General features: G+C 46.2%; 1 protein-coding gene across 5 annotated transcripts; it reads left to right on the top strand.

Annotated features, from left to right (window-relative positions):
- The first annotated feature begins 11812 nt into the window (after nt 1-11812).
- LOC125402279 (paired immunoglobulin-like type 2 receptor beta) lies at nt 11813-17167 on the top strand. Of its 5 annotated transcripts, none has more exons than XM_085683022.2 (5): nt 11819-12112; nt 12424-12810; nt 15375-15558; nt 16268-16297; nt 16813-17167. In XM_085683022.2, the coding sequence occupies exons 1-4, from the start codon at nt 11899-11901 to the stop codon at nt 16278-16280; spliced, it is 798 nt and encodes a 265-aa protein (XP_085539148.2). In that variant the 5' UTR covers nt 11819-11898; the 3' UTR covers nt 16281-16297; nt 16813-17167. The 5 variants fall into 5 exon arrangements, with proteins under 5 accessions (XP_085539157.2, XP_085539140.2, XP_085539148.2 ...); XM_085683028.2 differs by having other exon boundaries at nt 11820-12112; nt 16929-17167; XM_085683014.2 differs by lacking the exon at nt 16268-16297 and having other exon boundaries at nt 11816-12112; nt 15378-15558.
- Nucleotides 17168-27617: the final 10450 nt, after the last annotated feature.

Below are 27617 nucleotides of genomic sequence, written 5' to 3'. Positions count from 1 at the left end.
TTTGAAACCAACAAACCAGAGCTAACCAAAACTCCAAACAGTAGAAAGGTCATGGAGGCAGGTCACCCATTATAGTTCCCTTTGGTTGGAGACATAGAACTTGAAGATGTAACCAGTTTTTCTTTAGATTCACTGAAATAAAATTTGTGGCTATTAATAGTTTCATTTAATCAATATAGAAATTTGAAGAGGAGAATGAGACTTTTTCAGTTTCTGATGCCTCAAACCCAATGATTTCTGAGTTCTTTCGTATGCCTTGACGTTGGTAGAGTCTGTTTGTTCCTTTCCGGTTGCCCAGAACTGAAATAACCACACAGAAACTATATTATTTACAATACAGTTTGGCTAATAGCTTAAACATATTGATAGCTAGCTCTTACATCTAGAATCAACCCACTTCTATTATTTTATATTTTACTACCGGGCTCATGGCAAGGTTCCAGCTGGCAGCTTCCATCTTTCCCCTCTAACAGCCACATAGTGTCTCCCTGACTCTGTCTTCTTTTCTATAAGGATTCAGTTTACTTCCCCCACCCCACCCTGCCAACCTAGCTTTAATCTGCCCTGTTATATGCTCAAAGCAGTTTCTTTACTCATTATGTAATAAAAACAACACATACAGAAGGACTTCCCACATCACCTTGGCTATCAGCAGAATCTGGAAGACTTCATCCAGAGGAATAGGTGGCAGATCTGGTCACCCTGTCACTCAATGGACATTAGGACATGGTATAGAGTCTCTTCTTGAGGCTCCCATCTACAGGGGTGCAGGGAGGTACTCACACGGAGGTTGGACAGCACAGAATGAAGATGAAGATGATGATGTCATCCTTGGTGAGAAAGAAGAGGTCAGATGGGGGCTGGGCAAATGTGCTATTGTGATGTCCTAGTGCAGCCTGAGTGTCCTGTCTACACCACAGGTCATCATCTTCCACCCTCTCTCTAGCATCCCCTCAAATCTCTCAGGACCCAGTCTGGGCAGCTACTCTGGGTTCCTTCTGGGTGCTTTTAGATGTCACTGGGGTAAAAAAAATCAAGGAGTGAGAGAGTGGATGGTGTGACAGATGGGTGGACAGACGGAAGTTTTTATCTATGAGTTGTTTGCTGGGGCAGGGCCCATCTGCCCTTCACTGTGTTATTTGAGGGACAGATGGTGAGTGCAAAGGGAAGGGAGTCCCTTTGTTCTGATCGCCGGCCTGCAGCAAGCTAAGACTGCAGGCAGGGAGACTTCTGACCAGAAAGGGGCTCTGATCCTGTACCAGAAGATACAACGGTGGGGTAAGTGTGTTGTCCCTGACCGCCATACAAGTCCAGTTAGGGAACACACAATATTCCCGCCATCCTTATCTCCCTGGCTACTCCAAAGGGGCAGCTTCCCCCAGCTAAACCCTCTCTCCTGCTACGCCATCCCAGCTTTCTGCCTGGAACCCCGACCCTCCCCTCTCCTTTTTTTGGGGCTTAAATTCCTCCATCTCAGCCGGGGTGGGCACCGCAGGCTGGACAGGCGGTGAGTGAAAGGGAAGGAAGTCCCTTTGTTCTAATAGCCTGCCTGCAGCAAGCTAAGGCTGCAGGCAAAGTGATTCCTGGATAGCAAGGGGCACTAATCCAGTAGAAGAAGACCCAGCGGAGGAAAGAGCCATTGGAGAGCATCTGAAGGAAGAGATGGGCAGGCGCCAAGGCAAGAATTCCTCCAATAATCTGAAAAACAACATGAAAACGCCAGATCCCAGCGATCTTAGGACAGAAGGACTTGAGCACCCTATTCCGGAAGAAGTGGAAAACAGTGTCATTATGAAAGCAATAGAGTCTCTTAAACAGGTTATGAATAACTCTCTTAAAGAAATAGAAGAGAAATTTACCAAAAAGATGGAAGAAATGAGTAAAGAAATGGAAGACAAATATAGCAAAAAGTTTGAAGAAATGAGTAAATTCGTAAATGATACCCTGGGAAACCAAGAAAAAACAATGAAACAGGTAATGGAATCAGTTCAAGAATTGAAAACTGAAATGGAGGCAGTGAAGAAAACACAAACCGAGGGCCGGCTGGATATGGAAAATCTAGGTAAACAAATAGAGACTTCAGGAACAAGCATAACCAATAGAATACAGGAGATAGAAGAACGAATCTCAGAGTATGAAGACACCATAGAGAAAATAAACGCCCTGACCAAAGAAAACAGCAAATCCAACAAATTCTCATCACAAAACATTCAGGAAATATGGGACATAATAAAAAAAACCAAATCTAAGAATAATAGGAGTAGAAGAAGGAGAAGAATTGCAGATCAAAGGTCCAGAAAATATATTCAACAAAATTATAGAAGAAAACTTTCCCATCCTAAAGAGTGATATTCCTATGAAGGTGCAAGAAGCATACAGAACACCGAATAGACTGGATAAGAAAAAAACATCCCCTCGCCATATAATAATCAAAACACAAAGCATTCAGATTAAAGAAAGGGTATTAAGAGCTGCAAAGGAAAAAGGTCAAGTAACCTATAAAGGTAAACCTATCAGACTTACACCAGACTTCTCTATGGAAACCATGAAAGCCAGAAGGTCCTGGATAGAGGTACTGCAGAAACTAAGGGACCATGGATGCAAGCCCAGACTACTATACCCAGCCAAGCTTTCATTCACTATCAACGGAGAAAACAAAATATTCCAGGATAAAAACAAATTTAAACAATACATAACTACTAATCCAGCCTTACAGAGAATATTAGAAGGAAAATTACATCCCAAGGAATCCAACATTCCCAACACTGCCTACAATAACTCAGACATCTAGCGACCCTTCACTAGCACAACCCAAAGAAGGAAAACACATACACTCTACTACCCAAAAAAAATGACCGGAGTCAACAACCACTGGTCATTAATATCTCCTAATATCAATGGACTCAATTCACCTATAAAGAGGCACAGACTTAGAGATTGGATACGAAAACAGGATCCAACATTCTGCTGTTTACAAGAAACGCACCTCAACCACAAAGACAGACACCTACTCAGAGTAAAGGGGTGGGAAAAGGTTTTCCAAGCAAATGGACCTAAGAAACAAGCGGGTGTGGCCATTCTAATATCTAACAAAATCGACTTCAAACTAAAATCAATCAGAAGAGATGGAGATGGACATTTCATACTCATAACAGGAACAACTCATCAGGAAGAAGTCTCAATCCCGAATATCTATGCCCCTAATATAAAGGCACCCACATATGTAAAAGAAACTCTTCTAGAACTCAAGGCAGTCATCAAACCACACACGCTAATAGTAGGAGACTTCAACACTCCTCTCTCACCAATGGACAGGTCAATCAGACAGAAACCAAACAGAGAATTAAGAGGCTTATTGGAGGTATTGAATCAAATGGACTTAACAGACATCTATAGAACACTCCACCCAAATAGGAAAGAATATACCTTCTTCTCTGCAGTTCATGGAACCTTCTCGAAGATTGACCACATACTCGGTAACAAAGCAAACTTCCACAGATACAAAAAAATATTAGTTACCACCTGTGTCTTGTCAGATCACCATGGATTAAAATTAGAATTCAACAACAATGCTACCCCCAGGAAGTCAACAAACTCATGGAAGTTGAACAGTCAACTACTGAATCACCCCTGGGTCAAGGAAGAAATTAAGAAAGAAATTAAAGTCTTCCTTGAATTTAATGAAAACAAAGACACAACATACTCAAACTTATGGGACACTATGAAAGCAGTGCTAAGAGGAAAGTTCATAGCAATAGGTGCCCAAATAAAGAAAACAGAGAAAGCACACATGGGAGACTTAACAGCACACTTGAAAGCTCTAGAAAAAAAAGAAGCTGATTCACCCAGGAGGAGTAGAAGACTGGAAATAATCAAACTGAGGGCTGAAATCAACAAAATAGAAACACAGAAAACAATCCAAAGAATCAATGAATCAAAAAGCTGGTTCTTGGAGAAATTCAACAAGATTGACAAACCCCTATCCAAACTAATCAAACGGCAGAGAGAGAACATGCAAATTAATAGGATCAGAAATGAAAAGGTGGACATAACCACAGACACAGAGGAAATTCAGAGAATCATTAGATCGTACTATGAAAGTTTATATGCCACAAAGTTGGAAAATGTAAAAGAAATGGACATTTTTTTAGATAAGTACCATATACCAAAGTTGAACCAAGAACAGGTGAACAATCTAAATAGACCTGTTAGTCGTGAAGAATTAGAAGGTGTTATCAGAAATCTCCCTACCAAAAAAAGCCCAGGACCAGATGGTTTCAATGCAGAATTCTACCAGAACTTCCAGGAAGAGCTAATACCTATACTCCTTAATGTATTCCACAATATAGAAACAGAAGAGTCATTGCCAAACTCCTTTTATGAAGCTACAGTTACCCTAATACCAAAACCACAGAAAGACACAACCAAGAAAGAGAATTACAGGCCAATCTCACTCATGAACATCGACGCAAAAATTCTCAATAAAATACTGGCAAATCGAATCCAGGAACACATTAGAAAAATTATCCATTATGATCAAGTAGGCTTCATCCCAGAGATGCAGGGCTGGTTCAACATACGCAAATCTGTCAATGTAATCCATCATATAAATAAACTGAAAGAAAAAAAACCATATGATCATTTCATTGGATGCTGAAAAAGCATTTGACAAAATTCAACACCCATTTATGATAAAGGTGTTGGAGAGACTGGGGATACAAGGATCATACCTAAATATAATAAAAGCAATAGACAGCAAGCCGTCAGCTAACATCAAATTGAATGGAGAGAAACTCAAAGCCTTTCCACTAAAATCAGGAACATGACAAAGTTGTCCACTCTCTCCATACCTCTTCAATATAGTGCTTGAAGTTCTAGCTATAGCAATAAGACAACATAAGGAGATCAAGGGGATTCGAATTGGAAAGGATGAAGTGAAACTTTCGTTATTTGCTGATGATATGATAGTGTACATAAGTGACCCCAAAAACTCTACCAAAGGACTCCTACAGCTGATAAACACCTTTAGTAACGTGGCAGGATACAAGATCAACTCCAAAAAAATCAGTGGCCCTCCTATACACAAAGGATAAAGAAGCAGGGAGGAAAATCAGAGAAACTTCACCTTTCACGATAACCACAAATAGCATAAAATATCTTGGAATAACTCTGACCAAGGAAGTGAAAGACCTATTTGACAAGAACTTTAAGTCTTTGAAGAAAGAAACTGAGGAGGATACCAGAAAATGGAAAGACCTCCCCTGCTCTTGGATTGGGAGAATCAACATAGTAAAAATGGCAATTCTACCAAAAGCAATCTATAGATTCAATGCAATCCCCATCAAAATCCCATCAAACTTCTTCACAGACCTTGAGAGAACAATAATCAAGTTTATATGGAAAAACAAAAAACCCAGGATAGCCAAAACAATCTTATACAATAAAGGAACTTCAGGAGGCATTACCATCCCTGACTTCAAACTCTATTACAGAGCTACAGTATTGAAAACAGCTTGGTATTGGCATAAGAACAGAGAAATCGACCTTTGGAATTGAATAGAAGACCCGGATATTAACCCACAAACCTATGAGCACCTAATTTTTGACAAGGGAGCTAAAGGTATACAATGGAAGAAGGAAAGCATCTTTAACAAATGGTGCTGGCATAACTGGATGTCAACCTGTAGAAGGATGAAAGTAGATCCATATCTATCACCATGCACAAAACTCAGGTCCAAATGGATTAAAGACATCAACATTAATCCATCCACTTTGAATCTGATAGAAGAGAAAGTGGAAAGTAATCTACAAGATATAGGCGCAGGAGGCCTCTTCCTAAGTAGGACCCCAGTATCACAGACAATAAGAGAAACAATGAATAAATGGGATCTACTGAAACTGAGAAGCTTCTGTAAAGCAAAGGACACTGTCAGTAAGACAAAAAGGCTGCCTTCTGACTGGGAGAAGATCTTCACCAACCCCTCATCAGACAAAGGTCTGATCTCCAAAATATACAGAGAACTCAAGAAACTAGACACTAAAACTCTAATTAACCCAATTAAAAAATGGGGGTACTGAACTGAACAGAGAATTCACAACAGATGAACTTCGAATGGCAAGAAGACACTTAAGGTCGTGTTCAACCTCCTTAGCGATCAGGGAAATGCAAATCAAAACCACTTTGAGATATCATCTTTCACCTCTCAGAATAGCTAAAGTCAAAAACACCAACGATAGCCTATGCTGGAGAGGATGTGGAGAGAGGGGAACTCTCATCCATTGTTGGTGGGAATGCAAACTTGTGCAGCCACTGTGGAAATCAGTGTGGCGGCTTCTCAGGAAACTGGGAGTCAACCTCCCTCAGGACCCAGCAATTCCACTCTTGGGAATATACCCTAGAGATTCCCTAACATACTACAAAGGCATTTGTTCTACTATGTTCATAGCAGCACTATTTGTAATAGCCAGAACCTGGAAACAGCCTAGGTGCCCCTCAATAGAAGAATGGTTAAAAAAGGTGTGGAACATATACACATTAGAGTTTTACTCAGCGGTAAAAAACAATGACATCTTGAATTTTGCATGCAAATGGATGGAAATAGAAAACGCTTTACTGAGTGAGGTAAGCCAGACCCAAAAAGAGGAACACGGTATGTATTCACTCATAAGTGGATTCTAACCATAATTAAAGGTCTTTGAGCCTATTATTCGTGATCCTAGAGAAGCTAAATAAGAAGATGAACCTGATGAAGATTATTTAGCTATCCGCCAGGAGGTAGGAAATAGTCAAGAGTCCCAGGTAACCTCGGGTGCATGGGGGGGGGGGTGGGTGGCAGGGTTATTGGAAGGGGAGAGGGTTAGAGAGAAGGGAGTAGGGGAGGAATGGGGAAAGCTCGGTTGACCGGGACGGGGGAGGGGGGGTGGATGGAGGAAGGTTGAATATGGGATCAGGGAAGAATATATTTCAACTAAGGGAGTTATTTTAGGGTTTACAGGAGACTTGATTATATATGGGATCCCAGGTCCAAGGTGAGATCCCCAGATTGTTTTCTGGACAGAGGAGAGGGTGCCTGAACCGGCCTTGGCCCATAACCATACTGATGAATATTTTGCTTATCACCATAGATCCTTCATCTGGCGATGGATGGCGATACAGACGGAGACCCACATTGGAGCACCGGACTGAGCCCCCCAAGGTCCAAATGAGGAGCAGAAGGACGAAGAAAATGAAAAAGCAAATAAGGACTGCGAGGGATGCTATCACCCACTGATACAAGGGGACGGATCTAATGAGAGTTTACCGAGGCCAGTTGGACTGCGACTGAATGAGGAAGTGATCCAACCAGATTCTCTGAATGTGGCAGGATTCTCTGAATGTGGCTGGCCCAGAGTCTTTCTGAAAAGCCATTGACAATGACACTGGGACTTGTTTCCTCTGCATATACTGGATTTTGGGGATCCAGTCTGTTTGGATACTCACCTTCCTGGACCTGGAGGGAGGGGGTGGGGACTTGAACTTCCCACAGGGCAGGAAACCCTGACTGCCCTTAGGGACGAAGAGGGAGGAGGAGAGGGAGTGGGGGGAGTGGTTGGGTGTTGGGAAGAGGGGCATAAATGGAAACTTTTATAATTTAATAAAATTACTTTAAAAAAAAATCAGGGTCTGAATGCGGGGGACACGATCAGGAACTGGAGTCTGAGAGTCACAGAGGATGGGCTGAGGAGGCCGTGTTTACTCAGGATGAGGACTGGGTAGACATGTGGGGCACATCAACTAGGGATGCTTCCCTGCATGACATGTCTGTGTCTGTATTCAGGTGCACATGTGTGCACATGTGTGCTCACCTATGTGGAGGCCAGCAGGCAACCTCAGGTGTTACTACTGGGACACATTCCACCTTGGATTTCTTTGTTTGCTTGGTTGGTTTTTATGAGACAAAATCTATATAGCCATTGCTGGCCTTTGTATATATATATAGACCAGGATAGCCTCAAACTCACTGAGATCCACTCGCGTTTGCCTCTGACTCTTCCTTCCCAAAGCTGGAAATAAAGGCATGGACCACCATGCCTATTCCACTTTAAGTATTAACTTTTAAAATTACACGTATTTATTCTGTGGGTGCAGGGCACACTTGTGCTACAGCCTGAGCAGCAGCCAGGTTCTAACACTGCAGTCTGTCACTCCCCATAATCGCATGTATGCAAAAGCCCCATGTGTGCACCCCACAGCCCCTATGAAAGCATCATGGCTCCAGCGCCCAGTCACTGCTGTCAGGAGAAACATGGTTGTCCTTGCAGGAGACTGATTAGAGCATGCTAGACATAAACCATCCCACAGCAGGGTCCTATGGGGATCCAGCTGAGTCTAGGACTTGTAACAACAGAGCCCATGACTTGGGATTCAGGGCCCAGCAGTTGGCAGCAGTGAGATTGAGCACCTACAGACCCAACCAGAACCTGCTGTATAAAAATGCTGGACTTAGCCAAAAAGTGGTGGCACATACATTTAGTCCCAGCACTAGGGAGGCAGAGACAGGTGGATCTCTGTAAATTCGAAGGCAGCCTGGTGGTCTACAGAGCAAATTCTAAGACAGGCACCAAAGTTACAGAGAATCCCTGTCTCCAAAACAAACAAACAAAAATGCTGGAGTCCAGCAGATGAGAGGTCAGGCCTAATGAGGTCAGCTCCTCCTAGAGACTCTGCAATTGGATAACCTTTTACCCGCAGAACCCAGACAGTGGGGCAAGGCCAGATGAAGCCTGGAAGTGAAGCTTGGATGCTGCATCTGCTCAGACATCTGGAGCCCTAGAATCCTGAGTTACAGGAGAAGGACTAGACCACGTATTTCTGTAAACACAACAGAAGGCTTGTAGGCTTGGTGGTCGATTGATGGGACCCATCTGCCCATCACCCATGGTGAGTCACCCTGCTTCTCGTTTGATGTCTCTGACTTCTCTGTTACCTTGATGTCACCTCAGGCTCCTAATTCTCCTCTCTCCTTCCCTGTTGTCACCTCTCCGCACGAGCCCAAAGGCTCTTCAGAACAATGTCCCCATTTTCATGACGTGGTTCTGATCCTTGCCTCTCCTCAGTAGCAGAAGTAACTGCAGTCCCACGCACTGGGAGCGCTGAGACCGAGCCTGGGCACTGTGTTACTGTTACTCGTGCATCTTTCCCAAGGTCCTGCAGGAGCTGGGGAGTCTGTGCTTCGCTGTTGCTCACAACCTTGCTCTGGCCGTGTCTACTCAGGATGAGGACTCGGTCGGCAGGTGTTGGATGATCAGCTGTGAGAGGTGCCTTGCATGACTGTATGTGTGAGAGAGAGTGTGTGTGTGCGCGCACACATGTACGCATGCATGCATACGTATGCAAGTGTGTGCTCATTCATGTGGAGTCTAGAGAGCAACATCGGGCTTTACTACTCCAGACACCATGTACCTGGACATTTTGTTTTGTTAGTTGGTTTTGCTTACTTGTTTGTTTTGCTTGTTTGTTTGTTTGTTTGTTTTTTAAATAAATCTGGTTTTGGTTGTTCTGTTGTGGTTTTGTTTGTTGTGTTGAGACAAGGTCTCATTATGCAATCCTGGCTGGAACTCAATACACAGACCAGGCTAGATTCACGCTAACAGATGTCCAATTGCCTCTGCCTCCCATATGTTAGAAAGAAGGCGTGTGCCACCAAGGTCACCTTAATTTTTTAAATTATACTTACTTATTTATTGTAGGAGGAAGGGCACATTCACTTTGCAGCCTGAGAAGCAGCCAGGTTCTAACACTGCAGTCTGTCACATGTGCACAAAAGCCCCATGTGTGCACCCCACAGCCCCAGGCTGCTCTTCCACAGAAAGTGCCCCTGCCCTGAGAAAGCATCATGGCTGCAGGACCCCGTTGCTGTTCTTGGGGAAAAATGGTTCTCACTGCAGGAGACTGATTACAGCATCCTGGAGAGAAGTCATCCCACAGCAGGGTCCCTATGGGAATCTACTGAGTCCAGGACTTAAAAGAACTGAGCTCATGATTTGGTTGGGGGACCAGCAGGTGGCAGCAGTGAGGCTGAACTCAAGGGGAAGCTGGGCTCCTGAAGAACCAATCAGAGCCTGTTGTATAAAAATGCTGGAGACCAGCAGCTGACATAATGCAGGCTCATGGGTCCCAGCCCCTCCTTGAGAGACTTAGCCATCAAATGACCTTCACCTACGGACCCTTGACTGTAGAGCAAGGCCAGATGAACTGGAGGTTAGCGCTCATGACCAAGAGGGCCCCCTCTCAGACCCACTAAGGCTAAGGACAGCGCTCAGCTGGTGGAGTGCTTACCTGCCTGGCAAGCACAGCTAGGTTCTATCTCCAGTAGGGAAAAGGGGGCACACCTGTCACACAGCACACAGAGGGCAGAGAGGAGGTTCTGTAGAAGTTCAAGGTCATCCATCTTGACTACATAACAAGTTCAAGGCCCTACCTAGGCTACATGATACCCCATCTAATAAGGGGGGACTTTCTGACAGGTACAATAGGCCCAGTCCCCTCTCCTGACCGAAGGTTCATTTGGGCCTAAATCATCCCAAAGGTTCTGTGCTCTGGACCAAGGAAAAGATAGACGGATACAGAAGTGCGTCCATGTGCAGCTGGCAGTGAGGCCATGAGAATGAGGTCCATGACCATGAGAGCTCAAGTAAAGGAATCAGAGGACCATGGGAACTGTGAGGAAGGCAGAGAAAGCAGACATGTCAGAGGTGCATAGCCACCTGAGAGAAGCATGGAGAAGGCAGTCAGTGCCAGGAGATCTAAGGGAATGGGAAGTCACCTCTGCACTGAGGGAGAATGATGCCATTTCCTCTGGTACAACCACATCCTCCTGCCCTTCAGGGAACTAATGGCACCTGGTCATGGGGAAGGGTAGGATGACCTCTGACAGAACCAACCCTGAGGACACCACAGCCTCCACCCCCACTACTCACACATACACCCCAGCCACAGTCTACCTCTGTCCACTCTCAGAGATGTCCCAGGCAATATGACATGAGTGACACATTGCAGCTCTCTACCTTCTTTTCCACTTCATGCAAAGAAGGTTTTAGAACAGCTATAGCTAGAGGGAAACACTCAAATGTTTTGAGGTAACAGACTTCCGGGAGCCCAGCAGCAGATCCGTGGCCTTTGAGGGGAGTTCAGAGGCTGCACCTAGCAGGCAGCCAGAAGTCCGTGTGGAGTGGAGGAACACACGAGCTCAATGGGACTGAAGACCACTCACCTGCTGTGTTCCAGTCATGTGACGTGTGCAAGGGCTTCTCTGACCCTTGGTTTCCTCTTCTGAGTGTGTGCTAAGGGTGGTGGGAGGCAGGAAGGCTCCTTCAGAAACTGAAGGAGCTTGGGAGTCACTGTCGAGGTGAGGGGACCGGTCACCCAGGAAGCCCAGGAAAGTTACAGGCTCAGCAGCAGGAAGCAGTCAGAGCGAGACTGTCTACCGGGCATTGGTTTTCTTGGGGTGCTGTGAGTAGTCCCTGAGGGGAACAAGATGCAGATGAAGGTGGGCTCACCATACTAGGGCTGGAGACTGAATGTGTTTCATTAGAGAGAAAGACACAGACAACCAGCACGAGGGGAGACATAGTGAGAAACAGACTGAGGGGAGGGCAGGACTGGAGGAAATTATGGAGCTGAGGAAACAGTGATTGCAGGCTGCATAGGGAATGGGAAAGACTAGATGAGACAGGAGGTCAAGGTGGAAGAGAGGAGAGCCCAGCATGAAGAGGTAAAGTCTGTATCTTCCAGCCAAAAATGGGGGCTGGGATCAAGGGCACAGTCATCTTCTCAGTGATCACAAGGAAGGATCTTATGCAACATGATAAAGAAGAAGCCAGAAAGATAAAGGAAGTTGCTGGCCACAGGAGGTGGAGATGGGGAGGTCCTGCCCCACTCAGTCCTCCACATACAGCCCAGGGGGTGGGGATCATTTTTGTTCTGATTGTCTCCTGAATGCTGACCACCCCAGAGACTCTCCACAGGACCTGTTCTCCCTCCTGATGTCTCTGCTGGTCTCTCTTACTGGAGGGATTCTGGACATGGCCTGGGTCCTGCTTCTGCTACTGCCAGCAGCAAGCCTGCAAGCTGGTGAGTGGTGGGAACCTCACTACTGGGGACTTAACCACAGGAGGGGTGAGTGGGGCTGGGAAGAGCCGGCTGGCATGTGGAGAGGTGACTGCTCTAGGAGCCAGCCTGTCCTCTGAGCCCCAAGAGAAACCTCATCCTCATAGTTGGTCCTGCTCAAATTTTCCCTGTCTGTCCTGTTCCATATGGGACAGTGGGACATAGGGACAGTCCTTCCCTGTGTCCCACACCTGCCTATGGATGATGGCTCAGGAAGCTCTGGGTTGTCCATTCCATCTCCTGAAGTGGCTTCAGATTCTCCCCATCCTTCTCAGGGAACCTAACAGGATCCAACAGAGAAAAACTTTATGGATTTGGTCAGCCAACACACGTCTCTGGTGTCCAGGGCGGCTCCATCGAGATCCCCTTCTTCTTCTACTTCCCCTGGGAGTTGGCAAAGGATCCACAGATGAGGATTCTCTGGAAATGGAAGCACGTCCATGGGGAAATTATCTACAACTCTTCTTCGGGTTTCATACATGAGCATTTCAAGGACCGGCTCATCCTGAACTGGACACAGCCTCAGACATTCGGAGTCCTCAGAATCCTGGACTTGAAGGAGAAGGACCAGACAGTGTACTTCTGCCGAGTTCATCTGAAAACCACTAAACGCATGGAGGGTTTTCAGTCAATCAATGGGACCCAACTCACCATCACTCCTGGTGAGCCACCCTGGCTCAGGCTTTGATGCCTCTGGCTTTCTTGTCCCTAGTTGTCACCTCAGGTTCCACAATTCTGACCTTGGTTTCATATTCCTTTTCCTTGGCTCTGACACATTGTGGTTGTAGCAAGTCTTTGCTGTCTCCTCTGAGTTGTCTGTCATCCTCTGCTCAGATGGAACCCCACCACACTCTAGATCTCAGCATGAGGCCTTCCCTCTAGTTTACCCCCTTTCTGTCCAAACTAACACTTCAGTCCAGGTCACTTTCCCCTTCCCCGTGACTTCGAGATGCATTGACTTCTCCAGGATGTAGCTGACTCACTTGGTCCTGTGTTAGGGCTCTAGTTAGTCCCCGTATAGAACATCTCCACACAGCTCCAACCTAAGCCCAGAACAAGCAGTAGGTGCCCACTGGATGTTCCTGGTGCCCTACAACCCAACTGTAATCTGTCATCTGTCACCACAGTCCCCTATATCCTGTCCTAGCTCCCCAGGACATATCCCTCACCTCTCCCTACCCACTCTCTGGTTCAGGAAATCAAGAGATAAGGCACCTCAAGGATGATTCTAGTCCTTTTAGCAGCAGGGGTTTCCTGTCTTCAGACTGAGCCATTATAGCTTAGTGAATGGCCCTTTTAGTGTTCTCCAACTTATACCTTCTAGGAAGTTGATTTTCATACCCCAACACCTCTCATCTAAGCTGCCCAAATCCTCAGGTGAAGAATACCTGGGGTGTTCTGAGCCCTGCTTCAACCATATTTGCATAGGCTTTGCACCTTCAGAAAATTCACAGGCAAGGATCACATAGAGGGGGTGGGGGGTGGGGAAATGTAGCAGTTACAAAAGGCAGATTAAGGTGAGGTGCTAACACTCTGGAGTCAAACCAGGTGTAAATCTGTGGGAATTCTCCCTGCAATTCCCTTTTAGGGTCTCCATTTCCCAACTGCCCTCCCCTTCCTTGCCCTCTTGCCCTTACCTCTCCCACACAAGCCCCAAGGGTCTTGGGAAATTATGTCCCCATTTTCATGATGTGGCTGCTCTGTCTTCTGATCCCTGCCTCTCCTGTGAAGCAGAAGTAACTGCAGGCCCAGCCCTGGGAACACTGATTGGAACTCTATGTTGCTGTTACCCCTGCACCCTTTAAATGGTCCTGCAGGTACTTGGAACTCTGGGCTTCCTTGTTGACCACAACCTTGCTCTGTTCCTCTTTTCTTTTATATTTTGGTGTCTTGGTTTTTATAAGACAGGGTCTCACCATGTAGCACTGGTTGTTCTGGAACTCACAGAAACCTGCTACTTCCATCTCCCGAGTGCTGAGACTAGAGTCATGTGCCACCACATCCAGCAGTGGCTGTTGACTGGATTAAGGCCAACCTGTGAGGGGATGCTCGCAGCACAGTTCGGGTGCAGTCTCTTTGGCTGCCATGTTGACCTGATGTAATGTCTAACTGCAGCTGTCAGGGCTCAGAGAAGGGAGAGAAAGGAGATGCTTCTTGGGTCTAGATCCCCAACCTTCTTAATGCAGAGACCCTTTAATACAGTTCCTCATGTTGTGGTGAACCCCCCATTATTTTTATTGCTGCTTCATAATTATAATTTTGCTACTGTTATGAATCATACTGTAAATATATGACTGCAAGGGATCTTATATTCTACCACTGTGGGGGTAGCAAACCACAGGATGAGAACTGTCGGTCTAGTGTTTCCAAATAGATAAATATGGACATTGACCTTCGTCGGGATTGAAGAGCAGATGAATGTATGCTGCCCTGTACTGAGCTGGACACTTATGGTCAAAATTATATAATTTCTGATATACATTTTGTATATTTTGGGTGTGTGATCAAGAGGGTCTGTTAATTCTTGTGTGTGTGTGTGTGTGTGTCTGTCTGTCTGTCTGTCTGTCTGTCTGTCTGTATGTGTGTAATCGTTGACAATTCTTCATATACATTCAGACGCTAAGAGGAAACATTCAGGCGCCGTTCCCTTATTTTTTGAGAGAGAGTCTCTCACTAGCTTCAAGTTTGCCAAGTAGTCTAGGCTGGCTAGCCAGTGAGCCCCAGGGACATGCCTGTCACCACCTCCTTTTACTGGGACACAACTCACTCAATTCTGTTTGGTGTGGAACTAAATATATATAGATAGGTTGATTTCAACTCACATAGATCTGCCTGCCTCTGCCTCTAGGGCTAGGATTAAAGGTCATGTCCAGCTCACCAGGGTCTTCAAATGGATTCTAGGGATCAATTCAGGGTCTAAAGTTCCTGAGAACAAACACAATACAGACTGAGACATCTGCTTGTTCCATGCATTTATGACCAAAACAACTGTATTTCTGACTTAATTGTCTGTGACTAAATGTAAATCTGAGGACACACAGCCAGGACAGGTGGAAGGTGTGCACTGAGCTTGCTCTCCTAGAGTCTCAGCCTTCAGCATGTGTTCCCCTCTGTGAACTTCTAACAGCTGCTCCCCATCCCACCGCCCACAGAAGAGACAAGATGTGACATACACCATATCCCTTCTCATCCAGGGAGGATCTGCTCACTCCTCATCTCTCCCCAGCAGTCAGAACCATCACGAAGAGCCCCTCCATCATCACTTCTACAGTTACCACGGCTAGCCTGGAGTACACAGAGAGGAATCCTTCTCTTGTGAGCCTGGGAGCCACTGTCGGGGTGGTGATGGCCACAGCTGTGCTCATAACCCCCATCTATGTGATGCTGATCTTCCTCTGGTGGAAGAAAAGGTGAGTGGTCCAGGACAGGGCGTCACCTGAGCTTTCCTCTGAGTTTTGTCAGTTGTGGGACATGGAGATAGGTATGTGTATTAGTCAGGATTCTCTCTAGAGTAACAGAACATATGGAATGTATTTTTATGTGTGTGTGCATATATATGTATATATGTATATATCTACACACACACACACACACACACACACATATATATATATATATATATATGAATTTATTGGAATGACTTATGGCTGCCATTAAACAATGATTAGTTTTGAAAGGAAAAGACCAAGAACCCAGTAGTTGCAGTTTGGGGAGCAGCAGAAGTCTGACTGGGATTCGAACCCTGAGACTAAATCTGCAGAGGGTAGCAGCTGCACTCACAGGGAAGCCCGGGAACCAGGTTCCAGGGAGACAAAAGGGAGGCCTGGTGAGTGCAGAGCAGGGAGAGCAGGGAAGGGACATGAGTTCAAGACAGGGGAAGGAAGCAAAGGGAGAAAGACATAAACAAGGGGCAGTGGACAGGAGAGCTGTTCTCTGATTGGCTGTGCTGTGCAGGACAGCTGGGGACTGGCCTCATGTCCTGGGGACTCTCAGTCCTGTTTCTGGTTGGCTGCTACAGAGCTGTTTGCTTTCTGTACCCCTAATGTTGTCTGAATACAGCTGAGAGGCAGAGGGAGGATCAGCATGGCTGCCCCACTGACACTGGTTCTTCTCCTACAGGCCAGCAGACTAAAGCTGAAACCCAGTCTGGTGAGCAGCTGACATCCCAAGGAGCAGATGAAGGGCTGTTTGGGGAAGTTTGTTATGAGAGACATGCAAGGGAGCTAGGGAGATGATTGAGTTAGAAAAGTCTTGCACACAGGCAGGAGGACCTGAGTGTGACTGGGAGCAGCTGCATTATAAGATAGGGAGGTGACAGGAATTTGTAAACCCAGCCCTGGACAAAAGAGACAGTCAGAGTCATGGAGCTGTCTGTCCAGCTGGTCCAGCCTAATTGCTGAGTTCCAGACCAGTGAGACACCATATCATAAAAAAATATTGTGTGTGACTCCAGGGGATAAATCTTGGTCATAACATTTTCCAAATTTACTTTAAATGAAGTATTTCATAATTACATAATAGAGGACAAAAGAAAAGTGGGGAGCACAGAGATAGCTCGGTGGGAGAAGGTATCTGCCGCCGAGTCCAGTGGGCTGAGTTCATTTGGGGGACCAGAGCGGTGCAAGTAGAAAACTGACTCTGGAAGTCTGTCCTCTCCTTCTTAGGCACAGCACTGTCTCTTAGTCCCCAGCTAACAGAACTCCAGGGGCCAGCATCGCTCACCAGGGTGGTGAGTTTCCATCAAAGTAGGGACTGGTAACCACACATCCTGCGTCTGCAGCCCTTCCCTGACCATGGCCTGGAAATTAGAGAGCAGGGCTGCAGGCCTGTGCCGTGACACATCCGTCCATGAAGAGGTACAAGAAGAGAACCCCACTTCTGCCATGTGCGCTCTGATTTCCTTTCCTCAGAACCCAGGTCAATCTGTCTGTCTCTGATCCTGGGATCCCAAATGTGCTGTTTTCTCTCAGTCCATGTAATTAATAACATTTTTAATAAATGTCTTCCTCCCAGACATGATCTCATGTCTCTCTTAATGCAGCCCAACACACAGACATGAGACCTTAGAGAGTAGCAGATTGTGTCCAGGAGCAGAGACACAGAGATAAGCAGGAAACAAGGTCCACACTGAGAACCACTGCTTGAGAACCCTGTTCCTCTCTCCTGTTCTCCCTGGACACTGTCATCTCAGCCACACCCCCTGGCAACTCCATGCTCCTCCACAGGTGACAAACCATGACTTGCTTGGGTCCCATGCTTGGCTTCCTTTCCTCACAGGCCCATCTACATCCACCCACTTTCCTTATTTCCTGCCATGTGGATGTTCTGACCTCGGGGATCTCCCCTAGGACAAGACTTCCTTCCCAAGTCCAGTCTGTCTTAACATTTGATAGTCAGTGGGTCAGCTTCTACCAAAGAGCATGCTGGGATATAAGGACAGCATCCACACTGACCATTAAGGATGAAATCTGTAGGGAGCCACCTGGATGTCGCCTTGGCCAGATAGTGCCAGCAGTCCTTCAGCCTGGAGGTATACATATCCTTTGATGTTGCCGCCCTAGGCCGGTGTGCTCTGAGCCTTATTTTGCATCTCAAGAGACAGGTCTCTTATTTTGCATCTCAAGAGACAGGTCTCCTGACCTGTCCCGTGGCCTTGGGTCCTAGTAGAATGGCATCAACCAATCAGCATTCGAGCCTCTCACCCTAGAAAAGCGGCTGTCTTTGGATTTCTCTCTCTCTCTCGTCATCCCTGTTCCCCATTCCCCCTTTCAAGCAAGGAGCTCTAATAAATTGTGATTGAGAAGGATTCTTGATTTTGTGATCGTCCTTTCCTGCTGGTCAGGAAGCGCGTCACATTTTGGTGCTGATAACCCGGGACGCCGGATTTGAACAAGCCAAGGAGGGAGCAGAATTCAGAACTCAACACAAAAGAGCGGTGACTGACGTCAGGAAATCCTCCAGATGTATGCTGATTGCTAAGGCTGGTCCAGAGTGGTAATGTTTGCATTCCTTCTTCTATGTTGCTTTGGGTTGCGCTGTGATTAACCAGGTGGTGAGTGCCTTTGTTGCTGCTGTGACTGCAGCTCTAGTCAAAAGTAAAAATAAGTCCACAGTAGATCGAGCGGCATTTTTCTAAAAGGACTTCCTTGTAAGTAAAAAGGAGGTTTTTTTCTTTAGCCCAGGGGGTAAGTGCGCACCATGGGCAATTCTTATGGAGCCAGCTCAAACCCCAGGGAGATTTATCGCTCAATCCAGGCACTTTTGCGACAGCGTGATTTAAAGATCTCTGCTAGCACTGTCGCTAACATTGTAAAAGACATTGTTGATGTCTCACCTTGGTTTGCAGCTTCAGGTGACCTAACTTTACCATCTTGGAATAAGCTAGGCAGGGATTTGGAACAAGCAGAAGGAAATATTGGGAGAGGCACACTTCCTTTTTGGAGGATGGTGCGGGACTGCTTGAAGGAAGAACGTAATATAGAGATATTAAAACAGGGTCGCAAGGCATTACAGAAACATCAGGACAGCTTTTCAGAATCAGATCAGAAGGAGGAACAAGAGTTTCTAGTAGGCCTAGAAAGAAAAAGGAAAAATTAAAAGATAAGGATCCGGAAATAAAAAAAGGAGAAAAGGGGAAGAGAAGCCCCATAGCTTTAGTAGTGAAAGAATTTGTAGATTTAGATTTATCAGAGGAGGAAGAACAACTAGAGGGAACGGCTGCTAAATCCGAGAAAGAGCAGCAAGGTAGCCGGAGGCGGGGCGATGTTGATGTATTTACTACAAAGGGCAGAAGAGACGAGGCGCCAGTATCTTCTGCCCTTCCCCCATCCGCCCCTTCACCCATGTACCAGCAGGTAGCTACAGAAGGTCACAGCTTCATAGGAAGGCAAACTTGGTCGCAACTGGCTGCTGCCTTTCCTGTTTTTGAGGAGCCACAGAATTACAATAGGTGGTATGAACCAATCCCATACAGACAGTTGAAGGATTTGGTTGAAGCTGCGAGAAATTATGGAGCAAATGCCAGTTATACAATCACATTATTGAGAAGGATTGTTACAACAGCGCTGACTCCTACAGACTGGCAGGAGATTGCAAGAGCAGCTCTTCCAGCAGGGCAGTTCCTGGATTTTAAATCTATAGTCCAGGACAAGGCTCAGACCCAAGAGCGCATTAACATACAAAGTGGCCACCCAGAGTGGACGGCTGATATGCTTCTTGGACAGGGGGCATTTGCTGGAAATCAGAATCATTATCCTTGGGAGGTTTATAGGCAGGTTAGTGAGATTCATTATAGAGCATGGAAATCACTCCCTAATAAAGGTGAAACAGCTGGCAACTTAACCAAGATTATTCAAGGTGCTGCAGAGCCATTCTCTGATTATGTGGCTAGGATGACAGAGGCAGCTGAAAGAATGTTTGGAAATTTAGATATTTCATTGCCTTTTGTCCAGCAAATAATATTTGAGCAGAGCACCAAGGAATGTCAAAGAGCAATAGGTCCAGTAAAGGGAAAGGTATTAGAAGCCTGGATCAAAGCCTGCCGTGAAGTTGGGGGGCCTCTAACCAATGCAGGGCTGGCGGCTGCTGTGCTTGCTGCTGCCAGAGGTGTCAGAGGAGATAAGGGAAAGGCATGCTTTAAATGTGGACAGTTGGGGCATTTCAAAAAACAATGTCCCAATAGTCATAATGCCTCAGATTCTTTAGGGCTCTCAGCTGCAATATCGCAGAGGCAGCCAGACATTTGTCCCAGATGCAAGAAAGGGAAACATTGGGCTAATGAGTGCAGATCAGTTAGGGATATAAATGGACAACTTATTCCTATGCCTATTCAGTCATTGTCAAAAAACGGATTGAGGGGCCCATGCACCCAGGGCCCAAAAATATTTGGGGCAATTCAGAACACGATGGCAGTCCCCGAGATGACTCCATCGTCCCAACAAGAAGGGCAGCCAAAGGCTCCGGAGGGCTGGACCTCTGTGCCACCTCCAAACTGCTATTAACTCAGGATATGGGAGTTCAGGTCATAGAAACTGACGTGTTTGGGCCATTAGAAAAAGATACTGTTGGCATAGTCTTGGGACATTCATCCTCAATTATGAAAGGCCTGATAGTCCATCCTGGAGTCATAGACCCTGCTTATGAAGGCTGCATTAAAATTCTTTGCCATTCTCCATATGGGGTAGTTTCCATCGCCCCAGGAGACAGAATAGCTCAACTCTTAGTTCTGCCTTCAGGGCGCAATAAGCTTCCAGCAGAGGGGCTTGTCTTAAAGGACAAAAGCCTTGCTCCCATGGGAGTAGATTTGGCTTGTTTATCCTTGGAGCTTGATCAGCGACCAATCTTAAATTTAGAAATAGAAGGAAAGATTTTTTCAGGCCTGGTGGATACTGGAGCAGATAAAAGTATCATCAGATCCCAAGCATGGCCAAAACGCTGGCCCTTACAACAGGCCTCCCAGTCCCTTCAAGGGCTGGGGTATGCACAAACACCGCATATAAGTGCTAAGGAGTTAGTCTGGAGAACAGAAGATCAGAGAGGGACTTTTCAGCCTTTTGTGGTTGATTTGCCCATCAACCTATGGGGCAGGGATGTGCAGTCTCAAATGAGATTGAGACTTACAAATGATTATTCTGATACCAGTAAGCAAATGATGGCACGTCAGGGCTATGTTCCCAATAAGGGACTTGGTAAATGTCTCCAAGGTAGACAGAATCCTATTGAGACTGTCTCCAAGTTAGATAGAAAAGGCTTGGGTTTTTCATAGGGGCCACTGAAGCTGTAGCTTCCACACAAAAGACAATGCCCATCCCTTGGCTAGTATATAAGCCGGTATGGGTCCCTCAGTGGCCCCTTTCCTTGGAAAAGCTGGAAGCTGCAAGACAATTAGTACAAGAACAGTTAGAACTAGGACATTTAGAACATTCTGTATCGCGTTGAAATACGCCTATTTTTGTGATTAAAAAGGCTTCTGGAGGTTGGAGGTTACTGCATGACCTTAGGGCAGTCAATGCTCAGATGCAGGTCATGGGCCCAGCCCAGCAGGGTCTTCCATTGCTTTCAGCAATACCAAAGAATTGGCCTATAATTTCCTTGGACATCAAGGACTGTTTCTTTTCAATTCCCGTGTGTCCCCAGGACCGGAAAAGGTTTGCATTTACTCTTCCATCTGTTAACAATGAGCAACCCAATGCTCGGTTTCAATGGAAAACTTTGCCTCAGGGAATGGCCAATAGCGCCCTCATATGTCAGTTATATGTAGATACAGCATTGAGTCCTGTTAGGAGACAATTTCCTACGGTAAAAATTGTTCACTACATGGATGATTTATTATTATCTGCCCCACATCAGGAGACCCTGAAGGAAGTTTTCCAAAAGGTTACATCCCTTTTGGAGGAGCAAGGATTCCACATAGCCTCAAATAAAGTACAAACATCTTCCATGGTGAAATTTTTGGGGACTATAATCACCCCTAAAAGCATCAGGCCTCAGAAAGTGCTTATTCGCACCCATCACCTTAAAACTCTTAATGATTTCCAGCAGTTGCTGGGAAATATAAATTGGATTAGAGGATATTTAAATATACCTCGATCTGAGCTCTTGCCTTTGTTTTCCATCTTAGAAGGCAATCCTGATATCTGTTCACCTAGAGCCATGACCCCGGCTGCAATGCAGGCCCTTAAGAGGGTAGAATCTGCTATTACTACAGCTCAATTACAGCGAGTGAATCCATCCTTACCAATTTTGCTATGCATTCTCAAAACAAAAAATTATCCCACTGGAGTGTTATGGCAAGATGGACCCCTCTGGTGGATGCATGGAAATTCCATAGGAGCAAGATCTGTTCAATATTATCCAGAATTGGTGGCTGGCCAAGCATTAATGGGAATAAAGCTTTGCTTAGCCCAGTTTGCGAGAATGCCTGACAAGTTGATAATTCCCTATACGAGGGAACAGGTAGAAGTTTTGACAGCCACAATAGATGGCTGGGCTATCCTGCTTTGTGCATTCCCTAATGTTATTGACAATCATGTGCCAAGGCACCCCTTAATAAATTTTGTGGAGAAAAATTTGGTGTATTTTCCCAGGATTACCTCACCCCACCCATTAGAAGGAGCCTTAACTATCTATACAGATGGCTCAAAGACCGGAAAAGGGGCTCTGGTGGCAGGAAATGCTAAACCTGTGGTCTTTCAATTTCGGCCTGATTCCCCCCAAGTTACTGAGTGCTTGGTGGTTTTGGAGGTGTTTCAGAGATTTCTTGAGCCATTTAATTTAATTTCAGATTCACAATATGTGGTCAATGCTGTGGCCTCTCTTGAGGTTGCAGCCTCAATTCGCAGCTCAAGTACAGTGTCTAATATTCTTTTACAAATAGAAAAACATATTTTAAAAAGAAAAAATCCCTTTTATGTTGCTCATATTCGAGCCCATTCTCTCTTGCCAGGACCTATGGCAGAGGCTAATGCTCAAGCTGATGGTGCTACTCGAGCACTCGCCCTTGTGGCTACAGATTCACTCCAGCTAGCTAGAGATTTCCATCAGCTTTATCATGTTCCAGCGAATACACTTCGCTTAAAGTTTAAGATCTCTAGGGAAAATGCCAGGAGGATAGTAAAAGCCTGTCCCTCCTGCGTGACCATGTTACATCCCCCACATATTGGGGTAAATCCCAGGGGGTTAAAGTCAAACTCACTCTGGCAAATGGATGTGACTCACATCTCGGAGTTTGGCAGACAAAAGTATGTTCATATGTCGGTGGACACATGCTCTGGAATAATTCATGCCACCCCACTGGCAGGGGAAAAGGTAACTCATGTAAAAATGCATTGCTTAGAGGCCTGGGCAGCTTGGGGAAAGCCAAGTCGTTTAAAAACTGACAATGGCCCAGCATATGCCTCACAGGGCTTTAAAGCCTTTTGCAAGCAATTACAAGTTGAACATACCACTGGCCTACCATACAATCCTCAAAGCCAGGGTATCGTAGAAAGAGCAAATAGAAATTTAAAGGAAATTTTGCGAAAGCAAAAAGGGGGAATAGCTGTAGCAGCTTCCCCCAGAGAAAGGATTTCTCTTGCACTCTTTACACTTAATTTTTTAATTCAAAATATTGCTGGAAAAACAGCAGCAGACAGGCATGCCCTGTTTAAAAGCTCTACAGAGCGAGATTTGGTCATGTGGAAGGATGTATTGATTAATAAATGGTGTGGACCGGATCAGGTAATTACCAGATCCAGGGGAGCAATTTGCATTTTCCCTCAGAATCGTGAAGATCCAATCTGGGTGCCAACGAGACTGACAAGAGAAATAAAGAAAAAAGATGATCCAGTGGATGCTGAGTGTCCTGCTGTGGAAGATTCGTGCCAGTGATGACCCTCTGGGCGGTGTCAAGAGCAACTGTTTCACGTTATCACCTTGAGCAGCACCCTGTGCAACCTCTTATCTCTTAGCAATTTTCTGACTGACTCTATTCTGCCTTTCTCCCTCCTTGGGGATGGGTGGGAGCAGAGATATCCTTGGCATGCTATGTCTAGGTGGAAGTGCTGTATGTCTTTGATTGGTGTGCTACCTGCTAGCCCAGGTGAGGAGGGACAAGGTCTTTGTGGCACAAGCCTTGGCAGTCTTAGAATGTGTATCCTCACCCCAGGTTGGCTCTCAGCCTCAAAAGAGCTCACAGGCAATTAGCCATGCATAGCCTTTGCACCCTCTAGGGACCAGATAGTCCCACGGCACAGAGGAAGATATGCATAGACGGAGGGTGTACAGACACAGCCCTAGCACTCCCAGGGAAGTAGTTGTCCCATTGCACGGGAAGGGTGTGTCTTGCTTTTCTTTTCTTTAATCAGTCCACACATCATGAGGTGGGGACCAGATTGGAAAATAGTTTTGCCTTATTGCTCTTAAAGACAATAAAAGGAGGAGCTGTAGGGAGCCGCCTGGATGTCGCCTTGGCCAGATAGTGCCAGCAGTCCTTCAGCTTGGAGGTATACATATCCTTTGATGTTGCCGCCCTAGGCCGGTGTGCTCGGAGCCTTATTTTGCATCTCAAGAGACTCGGTCTCCTGACCTGTCCCGTGGCCTTGGGTCCTAGTAGAATGGCATCAACCAATCAGCATTCGAGCCTCTCACCCTAGAAAAGCGGCTGTCTTTGGATTTCTCTCTCTCTCTCGTCATCCCTGTTCCCCATTCCCCCTTTCAAGCAAGGAGCTCTAATAAATTGTGATTGAGAAGGATTCTTGATTTTGTGATCGTCCTTTCCTGCTGGTCAGGAAGCGCGTCACAGAAATCCAAGCTGCACACACATCCAGAGGTGGTGCATGGCCATTTGGCAGTGTGGCTGTAGTTGGCCCCCATATGCCCATAGGGAGTGGCACTATTAGGAGGCATAGCTTTGTTGGAGCAGGTGTGGCCTTGTTGGAGGAAGCATGTCATTGTGAGGGTGTGCTCTCAGGTCACCTATGCTCAGTATATGCTCAGGATAGATACAGTTCACTTCCTATTTCTTGTGCATTCAAATGAATAACTCTCAGCTCTGCTCCAGCACAGTATGTGCCTGTGTGCTGCTGTGTCCCACCATGAAGATAATGGACTAAACATCTGAAACTGGAAGCCACCCAAAATTATTTCCTTTATAGGAGTTGCTATGCTCATGGTGTCTCTTGACAGCAATAGTAACCCTAAGACAGGCATGCATGATTCAGATCCACCGATCACAGTCCTGCATAGATGCAGCTTTTATTCCTCGAATACACAAGCCTCAACTGTGAATCAATCAGGGGCCTTTGCTGAGTCTTTGGAAAACTGTCCCATCCCCATGGCACTAGCTGAAGCTAGAGGGGTGATGGAGAAGTCACCAAGGCTTCTCATGACTAAAGTAGAGTCCCCTGGAGCAGCTGTGAGATGTCTGCTGTGGTGTAACTGGATCCAAGCCTCTGAGGCTGAACTCAGCTGCAGCCGTGGTCACAGTGATCTCTTGGCGGCTGGAGTGGTGTCTCCTCTGAGCATCCTTGGGTGTTCACACAGGCAGGCTGCCATGATGACCGTCTCCCCAGTCACCTAAAGTATGGTTAATTTACCATCACCTCCCTTCAGGCAGCTGGGCACAGCGAAGGGGCCTCGTGGATGTTACTCTGATGGTCACGTGACTTGTCATGTCAGTTTCCATTGTTCAAAAGGAAGAAACAAGAATGGGGCCCACAGCAAAGTCTTATATAGACCCAGCATTCTCAACATCATTTACATAAAATTCCCTCAGGGAGAAGGGAACATGATGTTCGAATGGGAGCAGACATGGGGTCTAGCCGGGCTACCACTCTTTAGGGTTTGTGTTCCCCAGTCAGAGCCATTCAGTAACAAAAGCTACTAGAGCAATCCGGGCGTGGTGGCCTAACATAAACCTGTAATTCCAATGACTGACAGTAGAGGTAGCAAGATTGTGAATTGGAAGCTAGCATTAGTTCCTATAGAGTCTGAACCCAGGCTGGGCTACGTATGACTCTGTTTTGAAACCAAGAAAACAAAAGTAACTGAAACTCCAAACAGCAGAGAGGCCATGGAGGCAGGCCATCCATTAGTTCCCTTTGGTTGGAGACAGAGAACTTGAAGATATGACCAGTTTTCCTTTAGATTCACTGAAATAAATTTGTGGATATTAATAGTTTTGTTTAAGCAATATATAAAGTTGAAGATAAAACTGAGAGTTTCTCAGTTTCTGTGACCTCAAACTCAGTGACCTGTGAGTTCCTTCCTCTGCCTTGGCTATCTACAGAACCTGGAAGACTTCATCCAGAGGAGTAGGTGGCTGATCTGGTCACCCGACTGCTCACTAGACTTGTAGGACACGGTATAGAGCCTCTTCTTGGGGCTCCCCTCTACGGGGTGCACGGAGGTGGTCACACTGAGGTTGGGCAGCAGAAGACAGATGTTGATGTCATCAAGGGGAGAAAAGGGGTTCAGATGGGGGTGGGGCATCTGTGCTACTGTGATGTCCTAGTGCAGCCTGAGTGTCCTGTCTACACCACAGGTCATCATCCTCCACCCTCTCTCAAGCTTCCCCTCAACTCTCTCAGGACCCAGTCTGGGCAGCTACTCTGGGTTCCTTCTGGGCTGCATTAGTTGTCACTAGGGAAAAGAATTCTGGGAGTGGGAGACTGGATGGTGTGAAAGATGGGTGGACAGATGGACACTTCTCATCTATGAGTTGTCTGCTGGGGCAGGCCCATCTGCCCTTCACTGTGTTATTTGAGGGAATTTTCTGGAATTGGATGGTTCAGGCAGCAATTTGAAGGGTTGAGTCTATTCTCTGCCATCACTGTCATGGGAAAACACAGCCGGGTATAAAATCAGTGTCCGAATGCTAGTAACACAATATGGAAAAGTCACAGAGGCTGGCCTCGGGAGGCTGTGTTTACTGAGGAAGGGGATTGGATAAACATGTGGTAGCACATCAGCTATGGGTGTCTCCCTGCATGATATGTCTGTGTCTGTATTCAGGTGCACATGTGTGCTCACTTATGTGGAGGCCAGCAGACAACCTCAGCCGTTACTACTCAGGACACATTCTACCTTGGATTTCTTTCACTCTTTCTTTGTTTAGTTTTTATAAGTTATAATCTATATAGCCATTTCTGGCCTGAAATTTGATATATAGACCAGGATAGCCTCAAACTCACTGAGATCCACTCTTGTTTGCGTCTGCCTCTGCCTCTCCAAAGCTGGAATTAAAGGCATGCACCATCATGCCTAGCCCTCTTTAAGTTTAGTCTTTAAAATTACACTTATTTATTCTGTGGGTGCAGGGCACACTTGTGCTACAGCCTGAGCAGCAGCCAGGTTCTAACACTGCAGTCTGACATCCCCCAAGGTCACATGTATGTAAAAGCCCCATGTGTACACTGGACAGCCCCAGCCTCACCTTCCTCAGAAAGTGCCCCTCCCCTATAAAAGCATCATGACTGCAGGGCGCAGTCACTGCTATTGGGGCAAACTGGGTTCTCACGACAGAAAAATGATTACAGCCTGCTGGACAGAAATCGTCCCTCATCAGGGTCCCTATGGGAAACAACTGAGTCCAGGACTTGAAATGAGAACAGAGTTCATGATTTGGGATTGAGTGGCCAGCAGGTGGCAGCAGTGAGGCTGAGCACAAGAGATAGCTGGGATCCTGAAGGAAAAACCAGAACCTGTTGTGTAAAAATGCTGGAGACTAACAGCTGGCACATGGCAAGCTCATTAGGCCCAGTCCTTCCTTTAGAGACGTAGCAGGGGATGAGGAAGGCAGAGAAAGCAGACATGACAGAGAGCAGCGGTGTAGCCACCTGCAGGGAAGCATGGAGAAGGCAGTCAAAGCCAGGAAATCTGAGGAAATGGGAAGTCACCTCTGCACATGTCATTCAGAGAGAATGACGCCACTTCCTCTGATACAATCACATCTTCCTGCCCTTCAGGGAACTGATGGCACCTTATCATGGGA

Source organism: Myodes glareolus, chromosome 2 (assembly GCF_982192425.1).
Source record: "Myodes glareolus chromosome 2, mMyoGla1.1, whole genome shotgun sequence".
Taxonomy (NCBI): Eukaryota; Metazoa; Chordata; class Mammalia; order Rodentia; family Cricetidae; genus Myodes; species Myodes glareolus.
The sequence above is the reverse complement of the archived record's forward strand: the minus strand, read 5'-3'. Positions and strand labels throughout refer to the sequence as shown.

What these genes read in the sequence shown, in the direction of transcription:
- LOC125402279 (XM_085683003.2), top strand. Translation starts at nt 11,899, where the DNA reads ATGGGGAGGTCCTGCCCCACTCAGTCCTCCACATACAGCCCAGGGGGT. An exon ending in AGCAGCAAGCCTGCAAGCTG is followed by an intron (nt 12,113 to 12,423) that starts GTGAGTGGTGGG and finishes CATCCTTCTCAG; the next exon opens with GGAACCTAACAGGATCCAAC. An exon ending in CCAACTCACCATCACTCCTG is followed by an intron (nt 12,811 to 15,374) that starts GTGAGCCACCCT and finishes ATCTCTCCCCAG; the next exon opens with CAGTCAGAACCATCACGAAG.